This window comes from Hyaena hyaena, unplaced genomic scaffold (assembly GCF_003009895.1).
Source record: "Hyaena hyaena isolate Hyena2069 unplaced genomic scaffold, ASM300989v1 scaffold_96, whole genome shotgun sequence".
Lineage (NCBI taxonomy): Eukaryota > Metazoa > Chordata > Mammalia > Carnivora > Hyaenidae > Hyaena > Hyaena hyaena.
In genome coordinates, this window is record NW_024080729.1 from 1,246,335 (window position 1) to 1,266,855 (window position 20,521).

Consider the following 20,521-nt stretch of genomic DNA (forward strand, 5'->3'; position numbering starts at 1 on the left):
CCGCACACTGGAAAGCATGTCATAAGCTCAAGTGACATAAGAGAAATTGCTACATCCAGGGGTATGCACATTCAAAATGTTGCTGGTGGGGTGTGTCAGTTTACACTTCCTCAAGCAGTGTGTCAAGGTGCCTGTGTCCCCCCAACTTGTCCACCATAACACATGATCAGTCTTTTAGATTTTGAGGCAAACACGTTCATGTCTTATAGACCTTTCTTTTGGTCAGTGCCTTCAGGTTTCTAAACTATATGCTTATCCTGCTGCTTTTTAATCCTGTTACCGAAATTATCGATCATTTCCCTACTTTGGAAGATAAGGATTTAGCTTCCTTACCCTTCCCTCCCATGAGCATATTTCTCTCCCTCTCCTCGCCCCTCTTCTCACTCCTCTTAAATTGATTTTTAGCATTTAGTGTTGGCATTAGTGTGACTAACTATTGTTTGGGACTAAGCCACATAGATCGCTAAAATTGCCTTTCATTTTAATATCTTTTGTTTTTCCTGGAGTTGAAAATTACTTAGGGGGTGCCTGGGTGGCTCAGTCAATTGAGCATCCGACTTGAGCTCAGGTCATGATCTCACGGTTCGTGAGTTCGAGCCCCACATCAGGCTCTCTGCTGTCAGTACAGAGATTGGATCTTCTGTCTCCCTCTCTCTTTTCCTCCCCTGCTCGTTCTCTCTCTCTCTCAAAAGTAAACAAACATTAAAAAATTAACTTAGGTTTCCATATATCTGTCATTCATTGATTATATAGGTACATATCACCTATTTTTGTCAGAGCCACACAAATCCCCACAGCCCAGCCTAATACCGCTTGGTTTTTCCCCTGGGAGCCCTGCCTGCCTTCTCCTGCAGGGCTGGTCCCCTTAGGCCTCTCCTCAGCTCTCATCCTCCACTTTCCCTTCCCACCTTCCTAGGTCCTCTCTTTTCAGGGTCCTTTGCCTTGGTTTAATCCTTTGTTATTGATGGAGCACATTTTCCAAAAGTTTCTAGCGAATGCCCTGGAGGTAATGTGTTCAGATTTATATGCCTGAATCCAAGCTTCTTTATTCTATCCAAATATGTGACTTGGCTAGGAATAGTCCTCTGGCTGGGACTAATTTCTCCCTCGGCACTTAGAAGGAACAGCTCTATTATCTCCTGACTCCCAGTGTTGCTCTTAAAAAAATCTTATGTAATTTTGATGCCCTCATCTTTACCTTGATTTGCTTTTGCCCTGTCCAGAAACATTTAGATCTTCTGGAGTTTCTCAATAATATGTTTGGTGGTCCTGTCTATTGTAGTGGCCACTCAGTGACCTCTTTAACTTAGCAAGTTATGTCCTTCATATATGGGAACATTTCTTTTAACTCTGACAGTTTTATAGCTCATACCTTCTCTGCCCTTTTTTTCTACGACATCTACTAGTTGAATATGGACCTCTCATTTTCTTATCCTTTTTCTTCTGTCTTCTATCTTTGCCATCTTGTTGGTTGTTCCACAGAATTTCAGCTTAAGCTTCTATTCTGTGAAACTGTTGATTTCAATTCATAGTCTCAATTGACAAGAGCATTTTCTTGTTCTCTGAATATCCCCTTTTCATATCATTTTATTCTTATTTCAAGAGTGTAATAATTCTTTTATTTTTCTGGCAGTGTGTAGGGGTTTGTTTCTGAAGTTTTATTCTGTCTACTGTCTACCTGTATCCTCTGAATCATTTTTCTTTTCTCTGCTTTCGGGCTCTCTTTTCCATGTTAGGGTTTGTGGTGGTCCTGGACTGGCTGTTCTCCTTCAAATGTTAGGCATTGAGAAAGCTGGTTGGAAGATTTTTGTGTGCGGCTGGGTTTGCAGACTTCCTTCCAAGTTTCTCAGACAGGGATTTGGTGTTTCACTGGGAGAGCCCTGCCCGATCTCATTCAGGGCCAGCACAGCTGCTGCCTTCTGTTTCTTCTCACTGGAACGTTCTTCCAGATCCACACGGCCATTTACTCTGCTGGTGTAGGCCTTAGCTCATTTGTCACGTATCAGAGAGAACCTCCTTAAATATGTTCTCTAAAAGCAGTGTGCCCTTCTCAATCTACCACTGCCTCATTTTTCTAGCTGCCCCTATATTTACTTGGGGCTAGATGTAAGCCCCCAAATAGAATGTAAGCTTGAGGGCAGAGTCTAAAGGAGGACCTACCCCATAGTAAGCACTGGATAAATAACTATGGAAAGCAAACTAAGGGACAGGGAGAAGGAAACTGGGTACGTTTCTCCAGGTCTTTCCTCTTGGGCTGCTCAGTCTCCAGAGGGACCCTTAGTCTCCTGCCTGGGGATTAAAGCTGGATCGTGGTGGCCTCAAAGCCAAGAGAGGGTAGGAGACTGGAAGTGTCACCATCTGAGACATTCACATCTATGTGATTCCTTGTTCACAGCCCCCTAGGTTCCCATCCTCTACTGTGCCTTGACCCGGGAGCAGACCCTATCTCTGCTCAAGGACTCCAGACTGAAATCCCTGTCTACTGCCAGGGTGCAAGAGGGCTCATCCCTGCTCTACAGGAAGAAGAGGAGGTGATACGGGGAGTCCATCTGCTCCTTTCACTTGCTTTCAACCAGTTCTCATAGTTCGGTCCCCGGTACACCCCCACCTTCAAAGATTACTGATGACTCAGGGACATGAGCCTTTCTAGGGTTCTTAGTGTCGATCTGCTTGCTTCCTGTGCATTTTCTCTCAGGTGAAAACACAGAGAGGGTAACGTCTCTTCATCTGTGTCTGCTTGGTGTGTGTGTGTGTGTGTGTGTGTGTGTGTGTGTGTGTGTGTGTGTGTATGTATGTATGTTAGAACACATATGTTTGATTATTCGATATGAGGCATATATTAGATTTCCTCACTGCCCTTTTAGTGGAGGAACAAAGATTAACCTGAGTGTTCAGTTTGCCATGTTTAATTGCCACCATGGCCCTGGCCATCTCCCCAGTGTTTGTCAAGTCTGCTCCAGAAAAATTCTGACCCTGGCATTCTCTTTACAGCATAGGCATCAGAGTCACATATTTTTCCAGAGCCGAAAAGACCAGCCTCCCTTGGTACAGGATCTACAGGATCCCCAGAGAAGGCAGATGAGGCTTAGGATGGGAGGCCAATCTCAGCTGAGGCCCGCTGACTTCCTTTCTCTGGTGGCCCTTGTCACCAGAACCACTCACGTGGTGAGTGGCACTTACAGATGGAGGCTGCGCCCCTCCCCCAGCCGGCAGCTCTCCTGTCCTCTGCTCCCACAAAGACGCACTTGTCCCCAGAGCCTGTGGTGCCACCTGGCAAATCCACATGTCCACAGAGGGACTGACTCCACCCAGCCCCCTAAGTTCTATATTTGCAGTTTGGTTAACTCCACCCCTGGTTATGTTTCTCACATAAACACAGACACTGCTTTAATGCCTTTCTTCTCCCTCTTTTTTTATTTATTTCAAGAACTATTTAAAATGCAGAAAAGAACAAGAAGTATTCTAACATTCACTCACATACTCATCCCCAGAATTGACTGTAGTTAATATTTTTCACATACACTTCATCTTTTTATTTTAATCAAAGAAATAAAACATTCCAGTTAATGTTGAAGCTTCCTTTGTTCTCCATCAGCAAACTCATTCCTCACCCTGTCTGAGACAACCACTCTCATGAATTCAGCCTCTCCTCCCAAAATATTTAAAAATATTTTGCAAGCATGCTTGTTTTCATGAGTAACGTTGGCGGGGGGGCACATTGTAGATGCGGTCCCCTGATTCGCCTGTCAGTACGACCTCATGTGTTTTCCACGTCTCCATGCTGATCTGTGTGGAGAGAGTAGCGCCTGTGGAGCCTCTTGTCTTCTTCGCTTTTCCATATGTGTGAATATAAGGACAGAACAGTAGCTGGCAGTCACTGAGCGCCCACCATGTGCCGAGCACTGTTTCCCATGGAACCGTCCCAACCAGTTCACCCCCATTGCATGTAGGGACCACAGGCCAGCTTGTGATCCACTCACTTGTGTGATCTCCGGTCTGGCATCCCAATACCGGCACATACGTGAGGTATGAAACTCTAGGACCCAGAGGACAGGGATCATTCAGTGCCCCAGCCTCTCGGTCAGAAAGTTTCTCTCTGTGCCCTTTACCGGAAGACAGCCGGTAAATCTGGCTTCTGGTGTTGACTCTACACATGGCCACGCTGGAATGTTGACATATTGCTTCTCTTTCTGCCTCAGTGTCTTACCTCGAAATGGGATTGCAGTTGGCTGCCTAGGTACCTAACAGATTGCTGGGAACCAAATGTGATAGATCATGATTGTGAAGCCCTTTGTGAGCCACACAGTGGTCTGCAGACAGGGGACAGCTCCTGGCCCACTTTTTCACTCCTTCTTACCAGACCACCTACTGTATGCCAGCCACAGATGCCTGATTTCATGCGCCTGACAGTACTTAATCCTTCATCAAGCAGCAGCTTTAGAGAGACTGTCTCAAGCTCTTGTTTTTCTGGCTTGTTTAATTACTGCTATGGCAACAACATCATTTTCTTCCTTTTTTTTTTTAATTTCATATATATATATAGTCTTTCAGCCTCGTTATGGGTTAAATTGAATGTTATGGGTGAGCCTGGGAAACCAATCAAAATTTATAACTTTATTTCTCTGGAAAAATTGCTTCCAAGCTTCAAACAACCAATTACAAGGGAAGCTTTGGAACACCACCAGTCTGTGAGTTGGGACCAGTATAGTGTTGACATGTTCTCTACTTCCTGCAAGGATAGCTGATCTCCCCAGAGAGCTTAGGAAGCTCATAAGGACAGGCACTACATCTTGCATGGATCCCCCATTAACAGTCAGGTGCCAGGCTCAAGAGTCTGTTCAAGAAATGCTTGCATAATTCCTCCAAAGCCCAGCCACCTTGACTGCTTCCAAGAAATGGGTGCTGATGGCTGCCTCGGGTGCCCCTGGGAACCTTAGCAGTAGTTAGCAAATCACATACTAACAAACCTGATGACTCACAGATGAGGCCCAGGAAAGCAGTGTGTCTTGTCCAGACTCATTTGGCTGTATGGTAATTATAGTAGTAATAACAATACCACCTATAATAGTAATAACAGTACCATTTTTAGTACTTCAGTACTTAGTACACTGTTCTGGATGTTTTATATTTGTTAGTATATTTAACCTTCACCATAAAAAGTTAGATATTTTTTATTATCTTCACTTTACAGATGAGGAAACTGAAGCCCAGAGAGGTTAAGCAGCTTGCCTAAGGTCACAGAGCTGGTAAAAGTGCAAAACTGAGATTCTGACCCAAAGCCCAAGTATGCCATCCAACTTCTAGTTCATGAAAGGCCAGGATCAAAGCCTACCATCTTGACTGTCACCCCACCCCTACCCATCCCCGCAAGAAGAAATATTTTGCATAATAATACCATGCTGGCATTTTCACTTGCTTCATGTCACATGATGTGTATTAAAGCCTTGAGTAGTAGGCAGGATAGGTACTTTTCAAAAATGCTTACATATGCATTCTACCAAATTCAGACGGTACAGAAAAGTGCACAAGTATAGTAAATATCTCTGGAAATTCTTTCATCCAAAGCTAAAACCCTGATCAACATTTTGACAAACATTCTTACAGATCTCTCTGAACACATCTATGTGTAGACACACATTTACAATCTCCCAGTTTTGGAGCTCACACCAGCTGAGGTTACTTCTATAACGAGGGGAGTCATGTTCTTTCTTCAGCATTGGACAGACGAGGAGCCTGTAGCTCAAGAGAGGGGAGTGGCTTGTGCCGTAGAGAGCCCCGCCAGAGTAACAGCTTGGGACTTGAGTCCAGGGTAGGGCTTTCCGTTTTGTGGTAAGTGCTCAAAACAGAGACCACGTTTATTTTCAACACGTGTTGCTCCTATTCAGACACTTCCTCCATCACCCAGTCTTGGCTGTGAGCCAAAATGGGTGGCACGCCCCTGAGAGTCCATCATCTTCCTGGGCATGTTGCCTACTAAGGAAGGGACTCAGAGTGCTTGGCGAGGAGGGGTATTTTATACAGCCCTCAGTAAAGCTCAATAAAAATGGCAGTGGAGCGTCGCATGGACTGAGTGATGGCGGTAGTTTCTGGCACTGTGAGAGCCCCGCTCAGGCAGTCGTCCCAGTGGCCCCAACCTGACAAGGACTTCCGGGGCCACCTAATATGTCCCCATCGAGCAGCACTTAAAGTTGTTTGGAAGAAGTTGAGAGGAAATGCGATCTGATATTTGGGGAGGGAGAGATGCTCATTACCTCATCCTAACCAGCGTCCCGTCCTCCTGGTATTTTGTTTTAGGGTTGGTATCCAGTTTTGCTGAAAATGAAATCATCTTTCAACTCTCAGGCTGTGTTAGTGAAAATGAACTCTAATGTGATTAGATATTAATGCAGTGTAATGGAGAATTGGTATTAAGTTGAGGCCTTCTGATCTTATTACTTCACAAATGCTGCCCCCGCTTAGGCTGCTGGCCTGCCAGGCAAGGACACGGGCGCCCAAACCCTGAGCCTGCCGCCCAGGGGGCCTGGCTCTGCCCGCGGCCACTCCCGCGAGACCTCCTTCTGTTCACTGCCCTGGGCTCCGGGCAGTCGTGGGGGCAAGAGCGGTGGGCCTTCAGGAGGCATCGTTTAGATCCGCCTGCACTCTCAGAGCCACAAGCATGTTGTTGAGGACCGTGAGCTTACAAGTGCCAAGTTTTCCCTCTATGTCCAGAAACGCTTGGTGATTTTTTTAATAGGCGTGCCCCTAGACGTCTGAGAACGCACTCTTTACCTCCTCCACACCCAGCCCCCCCTCCACCTCAGTTCTTTTCTAAAACCTCCTGGAACATAAGAGTTGGCGGCGGCTGCCATCACTTGTCCTGGCTCTGTCCCCCTTTCCTGGAGGGCTGGTCTGTGAAGCAGGCAGTGGCCCAGCCTCGGTGTGTGCTTCCCGTAGGAGCAGGGATGGGCGTCTGCTGCCCCACGCGGCGTGAGCCCCTTCTGCCCAGCCGGAGGAAGAATGCCAGTCCATCAGTCACACAGCTCAGCTCAGGAGTGACAGGTAGGCCTGTGGGAGCCCAGGCCCAGGGTTGAAGCCCCACAGGGCCTCCCTCTGGTAGGCCTGCCCCAGCCCACGGGCTGTATGCCACATGGTAGGCTCCCCAGGGGAGCCACGTGGGTCTTGGGGCAAAACAGCCCCCCACTGAGAACATGGGCCGAGAGTGCAGGCTCTGGGGGTGGTCAGATGGCATCACTTCATGTATGAAGGATAGCATTTTTACAAAGAGAGTGATTTTTCTTCTGCTGTTTCCAGAAAACTGCTTTCAGAGGCACAGACTTTGCACATAGGATGGTAACGGCTTTTAATGACCTTAAGGGGCCTGGGTGTCCAGGCAGTAGTGAATCAGTCTCAGTGGGAGGCTCATCATGAGAGAGAAGATGGAACACCTGAAACCAAAGGGGGAAAAAACAAACCACAAATACATATATTTTCTTTGGTAGCGTTACTTGGTAATTAGACAATTACAGGAAACAGCTTCCCAGCAGCTGGCATTTCCACTGTGTGAGCGGAGGAGGGATGGCAACAACTGTGAACTCCTCACATTTATTACAGAAAATATTATTGGAATTTACAGTCGTGGGTGCCGTGCTCTCCCCCAGTGCATTCTGATGAGCTGTGAGCGTTAAACCAAGAGCAGAGCTCCTCCTCTCTGGGTTGGTTTAGAGCCTGTTTGGCTGGGCTTTAAAGGAGCTGGCTTGTGAGCCCACGCAGAGACTGTGGTCCTGAGAATAAGCCCTGGGGGGATGCATTTGGAAGCAGGAAAGGGGAAGAGGCGGAGGCCTGTGGAGAAACCTCCTCTTCTTCCCCAGATGTCATCATTTCCACTCACGGCAGTGAGTGACCCCCTCTTCTCCCTCCCCTGCTCAGCCCACATTCCTCGCCGCCGCCGCCGCCGCCGGTTCAAACCTCTCCTCCCAGAACCTACCACACCTCTCAGGTGCGCGCCAATCGGCCAGTAGCCCCCTGACGTAGGCCCATTTCACAGATGAGGAAATGTGTCTTGTGAACTCTCAGCCGCCTTGATTGCTTTCCAGCCACACTCTTGTCGCAATGTGAGCTTCGTACTTTGTGCTTGTTTATGGGGAAGCTTTTGGTGAATCCCAGATCGCCTTCACAGAAGGTAGGGACACTACAGACTGACTGCCTTCCTCAGGCACACGTGAGGGGAGCATTGTTCCCAACCCCCATCCCTCCTGCGTCACAGGCTTCCTAAGGATGGAGGACAGGCACCCCCCTTCCTCAGCACATGGCTCCTCCTGCCTGCTGACAGGGTTAACCGTACTGTCTAACCAGGCAAACGGTTGTGCTTCCTCTCACAGGTCCTGGCAATCTGTAACTTTTGAAAGACAGCCTGCCTCCTTCATCCGAATCGTGGGAACACACAACACAGCAAATGAGGTAAGGGTCTCCTTTCATGAAAGACGCTGTGCTGTTTCATGATGTACAGGTAAATGCTACATCCCGAGTTAAGTGGAACTGTTTGTTCTACCCGCTAATGGCCTGTTGTTCAGACAGCTTGGTACAGAAGAAAGTCCTGCTCCCGCACAGTGGGGATATCATTATCATTTCTAGATGTCTCTTCACTAGGAAATGAAAGCCAACTCCTATGGCTTTGCTTACTCCCTGCAGCCTCCCTGTGGAATCGGCAACCACAGAGACCTTGATAGGTCAAACAACCCTGTCCTCAAGTCTTCCGCCCTCCTAGACGGCAGCTATTTCAGAGGTCCCTTGGCCCTCTGAACATGGTGTTTAAGGAACCCTGGCCCCACGGGGGCCACCGTGGCAGACAGTTGCTGGCTTTCTCTGCCTGTCTATTCCATCCTGTGCCGGACTGCAGATAAATGCTTCTGAGTGGGCCTCTTCCTCCTCTGGTGTCCAGGCCTGGATCATTCTAGGGGACCATGTTGTTCCTAGATGTCCCTTCCACTTTTGGATTTAGCGGAGGAAGAGTGGGCAGGTTGTTTCCCTCCATTTTGGGTACCCACAGCCAGGGCAGCAGTTGGGTGACAGGCCTGAGCCTCCAACATCTGCCATGCTGTTTTCTTGGGAATATAAATGGCCCCAGAAAAATGCACTGGATGCCTCTGGATCAGGAAAGAGAAGACCGTGCCCTTGGTGAGGAGAGAAACCAAGACACTTGAGTGTGAGGAAGGGCACAATTCACAATCACACACCAAGATGCAAGTGTAAACCAGGCATGAGCCAGGCACGCCTGGACCGTCATCCCCTGGACAATATAGATTCCCAGTGGGCTCACAGGGGCACCTGCGGATTCACTCACACCATTTAGGATGAGAATAGTGTCAGTCAGCTGTAAGTTCATTACTTAGCTTTTCTGTTCTTTGGGTGTTGAGTGAGCACTAGTGGCCTTGCTGTTGACTTCATCTGCTTATTATGCCCTTGCTTTTTATACAGTCATGAGTGTTTAGTGTGAACCTCTGAAGGGCTGCTAGTTAAAGGCAGGAAGCATGGGGCGCCAGGGTTGCTCAGTCGCTTGAGTGTCCAGTTCTTGGTTTTGGCTCAGGTCATGATCTCACAGTCTGTGTGTTCGAGCCTCATGTCGGGTACCGTGCATCAGCATGTATTCAGCTTGGTAATCTCTGCCCCTCCCCAACTCTCATTTGCGCGCTTGGAGTCTCTCTCCCTCTCTTTCTCTCTCTCTCTCTCTTTCTCTCTCTCTCTCTCTCTCTCTCTCAAAATAAATAAACTTTAAAAACGACAGGAATCATAAGGAACAGTAAGGCTGAAACTCAAGAGGAAATGAAAGGCGTCAAACTAGTAACCATTCTGTAGTTTCTCCTCAATGTGATATTTCTCAGCTCTGCACAGGACTGACTTCACGGGCTTGTGACCAGGGCAGTTGCGTGAGGCTGCAGCCCAGGAGGGCTGAGCTCTGAGCTTGGGTTTAATGTTCTCTAGCACCATCTTGAATTCTTCATAATTTTACCTGTGAATTTGTTTTTATAAGGAGAGCCCCATGGGACAATACAGGCCCGCCTCTGCCCCCTCTCACCTTCCCAGCACAGGTTCTCAGCCACCCACTTCCTGACCCTTGGTACGTAGACCTTCCAGCCTCCTAGCTTGCCCCATGCCTGCCGCCAGCCCCCACTCCCTGTAGGGGCCCAGTGTGTTTGCTGGGAGGGTCAGGGTCTGGTGTGACTCTCATCTGAGTGCCAGGATAGGGCCCAGGTGCCTGTGTGGGTCTGCCCCAGCCTCAGGAGTCCCCTTGCCCAAGGGATTGCAACATTAAGTAGCAAAAGAAAACCCTGTGTCAGGTGAAGAGAGGAATTGTGGAAGAAAAGAAAAAGCTTTTTTTCCTGCTTTTTGAACAAAAGGCTCTACATTTTCATTTTGTGCTGAGCCCTGCACGTTACATGGCTAGCCCTGGGTTCGTATATTGTGTTTGGCAAATTCGAATTCTCCAGAGCACATCAGCGTGTTTCTGGTACTTCTCATAGCATTCTAAAAACTGAAAATATTGTGATAATTTATACTCATTTTGCCTTTTTATTCATTTAAGACAAAAATGATATATGCCTACAATGTCTTTCTTAGAGAAAAGAGCTTATAAACAGAAGCCTGAAACTTTGTTTCTTACCTCTTCGTTTCTAACCAAACCCGAAAATTATAAAAGTAAACAAGTTGATATTTTTTAAGGAACAAAATCTAAAAAACTCTAAATGTCACAGGTCATAAAAGCACTTTTTTTGATGAGGTAACAAGAGTAAATTTGGATCTGAATCTTAATGTATATTTGAGGCCTAAATCAAATACCATATTTAAAAATTTTTTTTTTAATTTTTTAAAAAGTTGTAATTCCAGTATAGTTAACATACAATGTTACATTAGTTTTAGGTGGACAGTATAGGGATTCAACCATGCCATACATTACTCAGCATATTTTTAAAATTTTGCCAATAAATCCCAATTTTTTTGTCACTTAAACTTACATTATGTGTTTGTTATGTACCAAGTTGAAAAACCATTTAAATTTATCTTTACATAATAACATATCAAGCTAAAATTGAATATTTTTCACGTAGTCACTTATTTCTTAGAAAATACATCCCCAGAAAACAAACCAGTTCTGTCTTTCATCTGTCCATGGGAGACTGCAGTTCTGTATCCCAGCAGAAGGAATTCTAGGTCAGAGAAGGCCGGGAGCACCGGACTGTGCTAACGAGGGTCCCCCAGCACTCAGCCCCAACCCTGTCACCTACCTCAGTAACCAAATGAGGAATAGATTCCCATTACAGAACCATAAAGTTGGAGTGCAAGACCTTCTCTTCCCCAGTGAGTTTCCAGAACTGTCTATGCAGGGAACTCCAAGCACACTCACCAGCCCCTTTGTACAGGTTGACTAAATAACCAGTGATCTGTTGCATCTGGCCGATGAGCAAGCAGCCCACGGGGCTGCCTTCCTGAGTCAGTTATTGTTCAGGAGAAAAAGCCTCAATGTGGTGTTGCCAACTGGGAATATCTGAAATCATAATATGAATAATGAATGGGATCATAAGGGAAGACCCACAAACTCTGTCTTTCTTCAGAGCACACAAGAAGGCACAAAAGTGCTGAATCCCCCTGGGTATCAAGAATACCGCAACTCTCTTGGGGTGCCTGGGTGGCTCAGTCACTTGAGCATCCAACTTCGGCTCAGGTCATGATCTCACGGTTTGTGGGTTTGAGCCCCGTGTTGGGCTCTGTGCTGACAGCGTAGAGCCTGGAGCCTGCTTCAGATTCTGTATCTCCCTCTCTCTCTGCCCGCCCCCCACGTCAAAAATAAATATTAACAACAAAAAAAATTTTTTAAGAATATAGCAGCTGTCAAAGAGGGCGTCCTTTCCTGCAGCATACGAGTTTTGGAAAAAGTATCACTAGCTTCGAGAATGGTGGAAATGTGTCTAAGTTGGTGCGGCGATGTTCAGAGGTGTGAGAGACAAGGCTGCATTGAGGGAAGAGGGGTGACTGCGTTTGGTGGGGCAGGGCTGCTGGGAGAGGCAGCCCTGGAGGAGAGCCGCGATGGCACAGATAGTCGGGCAGAGGAGGCTGGACACAGAGTCAGGAAACCACGATGGCGGGGAGGCGGGGTCCAGGACAAGCCCGATCCCCAGTCCCGTGGAAGCTGGAACCCTACCATCAGAATATTGGGGTCCGGGGGCCTCTCTCTCACAGTCGAAGACGCTATGGGGAGAGGCAGGGTTTCCTCAGCCTGTCACTGCTTGTTTGCCAAACGACCTCAGTGGCCTTTATTTAGTCAGAACCAGTACCTTTAGATACTGAGTGTTACCAAGGCACAGGCTTTGTGCGATTTTCAAGAAGCATAGATGGAATTGGTTTTGAGCATGTGAGGCTAACAGAGAACTGTGGGTGAGTCACTGCCACATCTCCCAGGGAAGACTGTTTTCTGCAGGTGCTGCCCCCTCCAGAGAGGAAGGCACAGCTCCGAGGCTCACTCTGAGTGGGGGTGGTCGGTCAGCTTTGGCGGCAGGTAGGAAGTGGCCCGCACAGTGTGTCAATGGCCGGGGCTGCTAGTCCCTGTGCAGCTGTGGTGCGGGAGCCCACCCCGACCTCCAGGTCCCGGCTGCTGCTGGCACAGAGTGGGATTCCTGCCGGGTGTGGGCGTGTGTCCCGCCCCAGCCGGCCAGGCCTTCCTGCTCGCGAGGTCCGCCTGCGTCCGCCGCACGTTCATTTCCCCTCTTCCTCGCGACTGGCTCTCAGGTGACAGCAGCCTCGGCCGCCGCGGAGGCTCAGATTTCTTGATCACCTGTTTTGGCACGCTTCTGATTTCCTGCAGCATTTCACTGCTCTCCTCTGGGAAGTGTAGGGCTGCCGCCGGCATCTGTCTCTCATCTATCCTTTGTGAGCGCCGCAGCAATGAATTCATTTAATTTTTTAGCTCCGTTTACGACTTCTGTCGATAAATTTCCCAAATGCTAACCTTACAGGCTCCACCACTGCCTCCAGTGACCTCCTGCTCCCGGTGTACTTGGCATCATTCTTGTCATTTATCTTAGCTCCTGACGCTTTCCTCTCATTCCCCACCAGTGTGCGCTCCTTCGTCCCCTGCTCTGTAATCTCCCCTGTGCGTGGAGTGGCCCTCACACAGCCCGTGCTTCTCCCCTTTGCCCTTGGACGACTTTCTTGCCTGTGTTCTCTGCCCAATCACAGGGTTCCCTTTGTCTTCTTGACACGCTTGGCACTAGATGACAGACGCACGTCTTTCAGCACACCCTCCTCCTCACCCTGCTCTCCTTCAGTTGTTTCCATTTGTCTGATCCTCCCCAGGGCCAGTGGCCAAACAGGTCCTCCTGGGCTGTTTCCTCACTCACGTTATGGTGGTCTCAGCCTCCAGTCTGGCAATCGTGTGGTCGTTCCCGCACGGGTGCCCATCTGCCTCAACTGCTGACCAACCCCAAGTGCTCAGGAGGCAGGTGCTGCCCACCTTTCCAAGGCTCTCTTGTCTGAAAAAAGACTAGAACCTGGGCCTTGTCAACAACACCACACACGTTACAGCAGATCTGAAGTCACGACTCTGGACACTGTGGCAGAGCCATGGTGCTTTCGAAGCAGCACCTCGCATGGACCCTTTCATTTCCATTTCAGTAATTATCGTAGCAGAGCCACAGAGGCACACACCACCATCCTCAGAGGCACACTGGGTGCAAACGAGAGCTGTCTGCAAATCAGTCAGTGTATTAAAGGAAATAGAAGTTCTACCTGTTTGTTTTTATGGCTTGGCTGGAAACCTGGGTTTGAGAGCAAGTTCTGGAGCGGTTTTTCAGTAGGCAGAGAGCTCAGGGGCACAGACAGCCCCTGGGGGTTCAAAAGGACTATAGGCAAAACTATCTGCAACATAGCAGGACCAGGTCCTGCTCCCAAGAGGCCACATGAGAACTCTGCCAAGTCAACAGGAGGAGAGGATGGGGCTGATGGTCTGCAGGCTGCTCTCAGGGTTCCATTTCACTTACTGTGTGTACGCAGCTGCAGAAAGAGGCTGTATCATATTTATCTTAGTGTCCCCGGCACCTCGCATGGGCCTGGTGCACGTACGCATAGAGTACCTATTGGCTGAGTGAGTGAAGGAGTTGTTCGGTCTGTCCTTCTATCTCTCCCTTGTGCATCAGTCAGCCACATAAAGGGTTCGGTAATACAACTTCTCACCATCAAGAGACTGGCGGTCCAAGGCAGTTTCTGTAGTCACAGTGAAGAGTTTCCTAAACCAGTCAGTTTGTTAAGTGGAAAGGTAAATATGCCACATACTTCAGCATGTCCTAGTTCAAGACCCTTTATAATAATGATCATTTTTATTATAAATTATAAAACAGCAGCTCATTTACTGAGTACTTACTGTATGGCAGGCCCTATTCCAAGCCCTTTAGGTTTATTACACCATCTAATCATCATATGGAAGTAGATTCTACTCTCACCCACTTTTTAAACAAAAGGTAGCCCAGGGGCGCCTGCCGTGGCTCAGTCGGTTAGGCATCTGATTTCGGCTCCGGTCATGATCTCACGGTTTGTGGGTTCGAGCCCTGCGTCAGGCTCTGTGCTGACAGCTCAGAGCCTGGAGCCTGCTTTGGATTCTGCGTCTCTGTCTCTCTCTGCCCCTTCTCTGCTCGTGCTCTCTCTCTCTCTCAAGAATAAATAAATATTTAAAAATAATAATAAAATATTTTTTTAAAAATGAGCTAGCTCAGTATCAAGTGTTGGCAAAGATGAGGAGTCACAGCAGTTCACATCCAGCGCTGTGGGAGTGTGAGCTGCTGTAGTCGCTGGAGAGAACAGTTTGGTACGATCTACTAAAGGTGAACATGTGCACACCTGCCCTAAGACTCAGCCTCTCACACCTGTGTGTATTCTCTAAGGAAGCTCTTAGGAATAAAAATGTTCACAGCATCACTGTTCATACCAGACCCAAGAGGGATCACCACCCAGTCGTCCGCCCAGGGACAACGGATAAGCCCAGCATAGTGTCATCTGGGGGGCTGTGATCTCGATGATGACTATCACAGCATGCCACAGGAGAGAAGCCAGATACAAAAGAATACATATATTAGGATTATATTCTTAAAACCTCAAGAACAGGTGAAAGTAAGCTATCACATTTAAGGATGTGGACATAGGTGGTAAAACTTAAAAACAAAAAACAAAGGAGTTAATTATGATTAAAGCCAGAATTGTGGTTTCCTCAGGTGGATCAGGAAGGGCCAGCCCTGTGGAGGAACCAAGGGCCACCGGCAATGTTCCTGAGTTCTTGACCCTCGTGACGTTCACATGGTACTCACTGTATAGTTACCAACAAGCTGTACGTTTGCATTTCCATTAGTGCATGGTTTTCACAGTCAAAATGTTTTAAGCAAGAAGGAAAATTTGATGAGGAAACTAAAACTGATGTTAAGCGACTTGCCCAAGGTCACCCTGCTGGTGAGTGACAGAGTCAGGATTTCAATCCAGGTAATTGGTCTTTTTTTTTTTTTTTTGAGAGAGAGTGCATGTACGTGAGCCAGGGTGGGGCAGAGAGAGAGAGAGAATCCCAAGAAAGAGAGAGAGAAAAAATTCCAAGCAGGCTCTGCACTGTTAGCTTATAGCCTGACATAGGGCTCAAACTCAAAACCATGAGATCATGACCTGAGCCAAGATTAAGAGTCAGACGCTTAACCGACTGAGCCACCCAGCATCCCTGAATCCAGGTAATTGGTCTCTTAAAACAGCCAGGCTGCTCTGTCTCCCACAAAGGCACAATAAATAGTAAAGCGACAGCAATGAGCCCAGCTGTGCCCTGGCACAGTCAGACTTGGGGAGCAGATGGCTCCTGTGGGCACACTTCATGGGCCAGCCCATGCCTAGGAGAGAAACCAAGGCAGGGCCCTTCTTTAGAGGGATTACAGCCTCAGCCTGGTAGGAATCAGCCACATGAAGGGCGCCTTAACTCCACTGACACCGTGGAGAGCAGTCCCCGGTGGAGACAGCAGTGCGGGCCTCAAGCCCGAGCGGCACAGCTGAGGTACATACATGTGGGGCCGGGTCCTGAGGAGGGGGTTTCCTCATCTCTGAAATGGATCCACTGAGCCTGGCCCTCGGGACTGGATAGACCTGATGAGACTGTGTCGAGGAGGGTTGCAGAGGGCGGGCGGCTGCAGACCCCCACACGCTCCGTGCTCGCCGTGCTCAGAATAGCAATCAGCCGGTGAGCTTGCCACAGGAGGGTCCTGCACGAGCCAGCAGCAGCAGGACAGAAAGTGTGCAAGTGGCTGCTTGAGCTGCCCTCCAGGACCACTCAGCGTGGAGCCTGGAGTGAGGCAGAATTTATTTACAGGGTTCTGTCAGGCCGGTGAGTGGCTGTGGGTCCCAGTGCCATCCTCGTTCCCATAGCAACATGTGGCTCTAGTGAAGGAAAAAAACAAAAACAGGGAAAGGGGCACTTTAAAATCAAAACAAAAGGCTCCTTCCTGGCCTGGTGATAGTTATTTCCAAGAGCCCCCCACCAGGTCTGATCACACCCTCTCTGGTCCCCGCCGGGATTTCCCCAGCAGTGTCCTCTGGAGGGTGTGCTCTGAGCTCCCAAAGGCAGGCACACCGCACAGCAGGCATAGGCCGGCTCTCGAGGCCACAACTTGAGGTCAGTTAGTCAGCCCCAGAACTGAAGCAGACATCCGTCCCAGTGGCAGAGACTCAGAGAGAGGCAGAGCACAGCAAACCGACCAGTGAGCCTCTCCCTCGGAAAGCTCCCAACCTGCAGAGAGAGACACAGTGCCAGCCCTCAAACTCCCACTTTCGTCAGGGAGAGGGAACCTGGCCATCTCGGGGGGGGGGGGGGGGGGCGGGGCGGGTCACATGGCAGTGATGGGGAAGGGACGTGCACAAAGAAAACCTGCTCAGGAATAGAAATAACCGACACAAACCAGGTTTCAGGCGGCCCCTGGATGCCCTGTGGGGAGTACGTAAGATGGAGGCGGTACTTGCAAGGACAGGACCAGGTGTGGGCCAGAGACCAGGTACACACAGGAGCAGCAGGGCCTGGGCAGGGGGAGCCTGGTAAGCCTGGCAGGTAAGCCTGGCACTGGGAGTTTGCTTTGCCTGGGTCCTGCACTACATTGCACTTCTTTTTTTTTTTTTTTTAATGTTTATTCTTGAAAGTGGGGTGAGGGGCAGAGAGAGAGAGAGACAGAGGATCTGAGGTGGGCTCTGTGTAGATCATGACCTGAGCTGAAGTCAGATGCTTGACTGACTGAGCCACCCAGGTGCCCCTCCACTGCTCTTCTGGGGAGCAGAGACAGTATCGTGGTATCTTCATGTCCCAGCACCCAGCCGTGTGGCCCACACATTGTAGCGCCTCCATAAATCAGACTGAGGGTCGTAGCTGCTGTGCAGATTCCAAGGAAAACAAGCTCTCAGGAATCACCTGTGACATCTTGCATCTGAGGAATGAGGAAGAACTAAAGATTGCACCAGGCTGTCATCCCCATGACCTTGGAGAATGGCAGGGCTGTGGTGGCTATGGGGAAGTCTGGAAGCATTTAGTTATAAGAAACTATAGGGCACAGTGAGCAGGAGTTACAGATGAGCCATCCACACAAAAATGTGGATTTAAAAATGTGTAGGTCACAATCCAGGTCAAGTACCTCAGAAGTCAGGCTAAGAAGGAAGGGCTGGGGAAGGTCTGGAAGAAAGCTCTGAGAAATAGCCCTGATGCCCAGGCTAGGAAAGTAGGGAGCAGCAAAGGAGGGGAGAGAGGGGAAGGAAAGGAGGGAGGGAGGGAGGGTCTTCATGGAGTGTGGTCCAGAAGACCCCAGCGCTGGTGCCAGCCTCCTCCCAAGTCAGCTCTGTGACCCCCAACAAATCCCTTCACTCCCTGGCTCTCAGGATGCTTGTCTTTGAATTGAGAGTGAATTCAATCTTAAGTCCAGTCTCCTTCCCAGTGAGACAGAGAAAGCAGGAAGATACTTTATTTGTAGCATAATTACAAAAGAAGACTTGTTCTAGGCATCTTTATTCTTAAATGCCTATTATGAAAGATTTGCCTGGGAAGAGTGGGAATGCAACCCAGCAGCGAGCGTGTGCCATTGAGCTTACCCTGTGACCCACACGGCCCTCGCGCGTGCCGTGGTGCAGCTGCGCTGACTCCACACCAAACCACTGGCCTGGGAGGCGGCACCCAGCCTGAGTGGGTGAAGCGCGGGGGCTGCCCAGCAGCGAGCTGAAGGGAGATGACCCGGCTTGTGAGGATAATCTTGAACCATGTCCTGATGCGGGACAGCAGTTAGGAGCCACCCGAAATCTCCGGACAGCTGGAGCTGTGACACGGAGCAGACACATACCACCTGGAGGGAGTGAAGGACTGTCCCGGACAGCTGGGGCTACGCGTGCTGGCCTTCCAGGGCAGCGAGTGGATGCAGACACACTCCCCCTTGATGCGGGAAGGGGGCCTTGGGAAGGCCACACCTACCAGCCTCTGCCTGGGAATTAGAACATTTCCGTTTTGTTGTTTCTTAGATTTTCAAAAATAGAAAGAAACCACTAATACTCCAGGGCCAAATTAACTACGAAGAGAGAGTAAATCGCTCTCCCTGGAACTCCGTGGTGTGCACACATAAAAAACAGTAACTGGGGATTGCGGGACTGCCTATATTGATAGTTACTGCAAAGACTGTTTTTCTAGAACCTTCCAAGCAGTGAAGTTCCAGAGATCTGTGGGTGCCCTGGCCTACCTGAATATGGGAAGTTGATATTGGAAAGTTTAAAAACTTGCCATATAAAAGCAGTGTCACCAAGAAATGTACTCCTGTATCTATTAGGATTAAATATTTGTGCAAAACTATTTGAGCATCCTATCACCCCTAAGCAATACTGAAAAAGTATTGTTCAGAATCTGGAACTATCTCCCTCTGAAAGGGTTTCCTAACTGAAACAATGGTGTGGACTCTTCAAATATATAATTACAGAACTTTTGTTTATAAAAACGGGTGTTTTGTCAAAGACTTTTGGACTTCATTTTTAAAGGAACAAAAAGTAAAACATCCCCACAGCCTACAGAGGGACTCTTGACCTCTGCCTCTGCGGTGAGTGTAAGAAAGATGTTAATTGTCACCAGCATCAGGATCCGTCAGTGCTCACTGAACGCGCAGTGGGTGCAGGGTAAAGCAGGATCGGCATAATCCAGAAGCCACGTCTCTGTGTCTGACTTATGGGCAGGTATCACTGAGAGGTGGTATCTATTTTATAAAGATATGTCACCTTGGAAATGTAAGCTGAAAGCTTGGGTCAGGAATCCTATTTGTATTGGTTGGCATGAAAGCAGCCTGTGAAAATTACTCAGGAGAAACCAGAAAAGCAAGGTAGAGCCACAGATCAACATTTATTAAATTTCCCCAATTTCTGCTACAGTTCACGGTGGACTCTTAGTGCAACTTGGGAAAATTAGCAGAGGATTCTCTGCTTCTAAAACCCCTGAAGAGGTGTTGAGCACACCATGCTTGGGGAGTCCCTGTAATGAAAGGTGGCAGACAGCTGCCAGCTGAGGAACTAGCTCCATCACCGAGAAGAGGCTGGAGCGTTTATGCACATCCTTTCCAGGGTTCACGGAGAAAAAGAACACCCCTGACTATCTCAAACATGTGGAAAATTATGGCTCCCAGAGAGGAGGCAAAGTGATAATAAACAGCAGCTACAAAAAAAAAGGACACCCGGATAGTGACTAAAGCTGTGTCGGATTCATACACACGACTACATTCCAAATTAGCCGGCTCCTCTCGGGGGATAGATCCAGAGGCCATTGAAGCTGGTTCAGCGAAGGTGCCCCTTTGTGAGCAGCGGCAATCAAACAGGCTAATGGGATACATGATTGCCGAAAAGGGGAAGGGAAAATGATGCGGCGGCGGCGGTAATGGTTTTGCATAAATCAGTAGTGCCGCTCTGCCCAGTATGCCTCATTCACTTTTGGTCACATCCTTTCCGAGGGGTATTGCAGTCTTGGGAAGGTTCACAGGAAAGGAATTGAATTGCACGAGCTTCTGAGCGAAGAGAAACTCGGAACCTGGCCGTTCCACCTAGAGGGAGGCCAGAAGTACGTGTGGGCAGAGGAGCCTAAGGTGTGGCAGGCAGGTGGCACACTTCAGATGGCACCCCGCGCCCCTGGCAGTAGAGACAGCTCCTCCGAGCCACCCGCCCCCTCCCCTGGTTCCCGTGTGAGAGCAGCGGCCCTGCAGCAGCAGGAGGGAGGCGCTTCAGGCTCCTCCGACCACATGGCCCCCAGGGAAGGAGCCAATTTCCCCACAGCAGTCTTACCTTCCACCCTCGACTCCGAGAACAGGCCCGTCTGGGTGCCCAGGGTCCTGATGGGGGGATCCCCAGTCGTGCACGAGATGATGGTGGTGAGGTGCAGTAGCCCAGGATGTAACTGGGTGGTGGGCCCTCAGCCACAGCCCAGCCGGCACGCCGCTCTGCCGAGGGGGGGCCAGCTCACAGCCACTCGGCCCTGAGGTTG

The 20,521-nt window shown here is 49.1% G+C and overlaps 1 protein-coding gene across 2 annotated transcripts in view; it reads left to right on the forward strand.

The window, feature by feature from the left end:
• The window catches only part of BTBD9 (BTB domain containing 9), a 411,574-nt gene that overhangs the window by 379,817 nt on the left and 11,236 nt on the right, over window positions 1-20,521 (forward strand). Inside the window, exon 10 of one of the 2 annotated variants that reach the window (XM_039235261.1) lies at window positions 8,358-8,436. The exons of the other annotated variant lie outside the window; for it this stretch is intronic. Within the exon in view, the coding sequence (XP_039091192.1) occupies window positions 8,358-8,436 (79 nt within the window). The remainder of the gene's footprint in view (window positions 1-8,357; window positions 8,437-20,521) is intronic. 2 annotated transcript variants of the gene reach the window in all.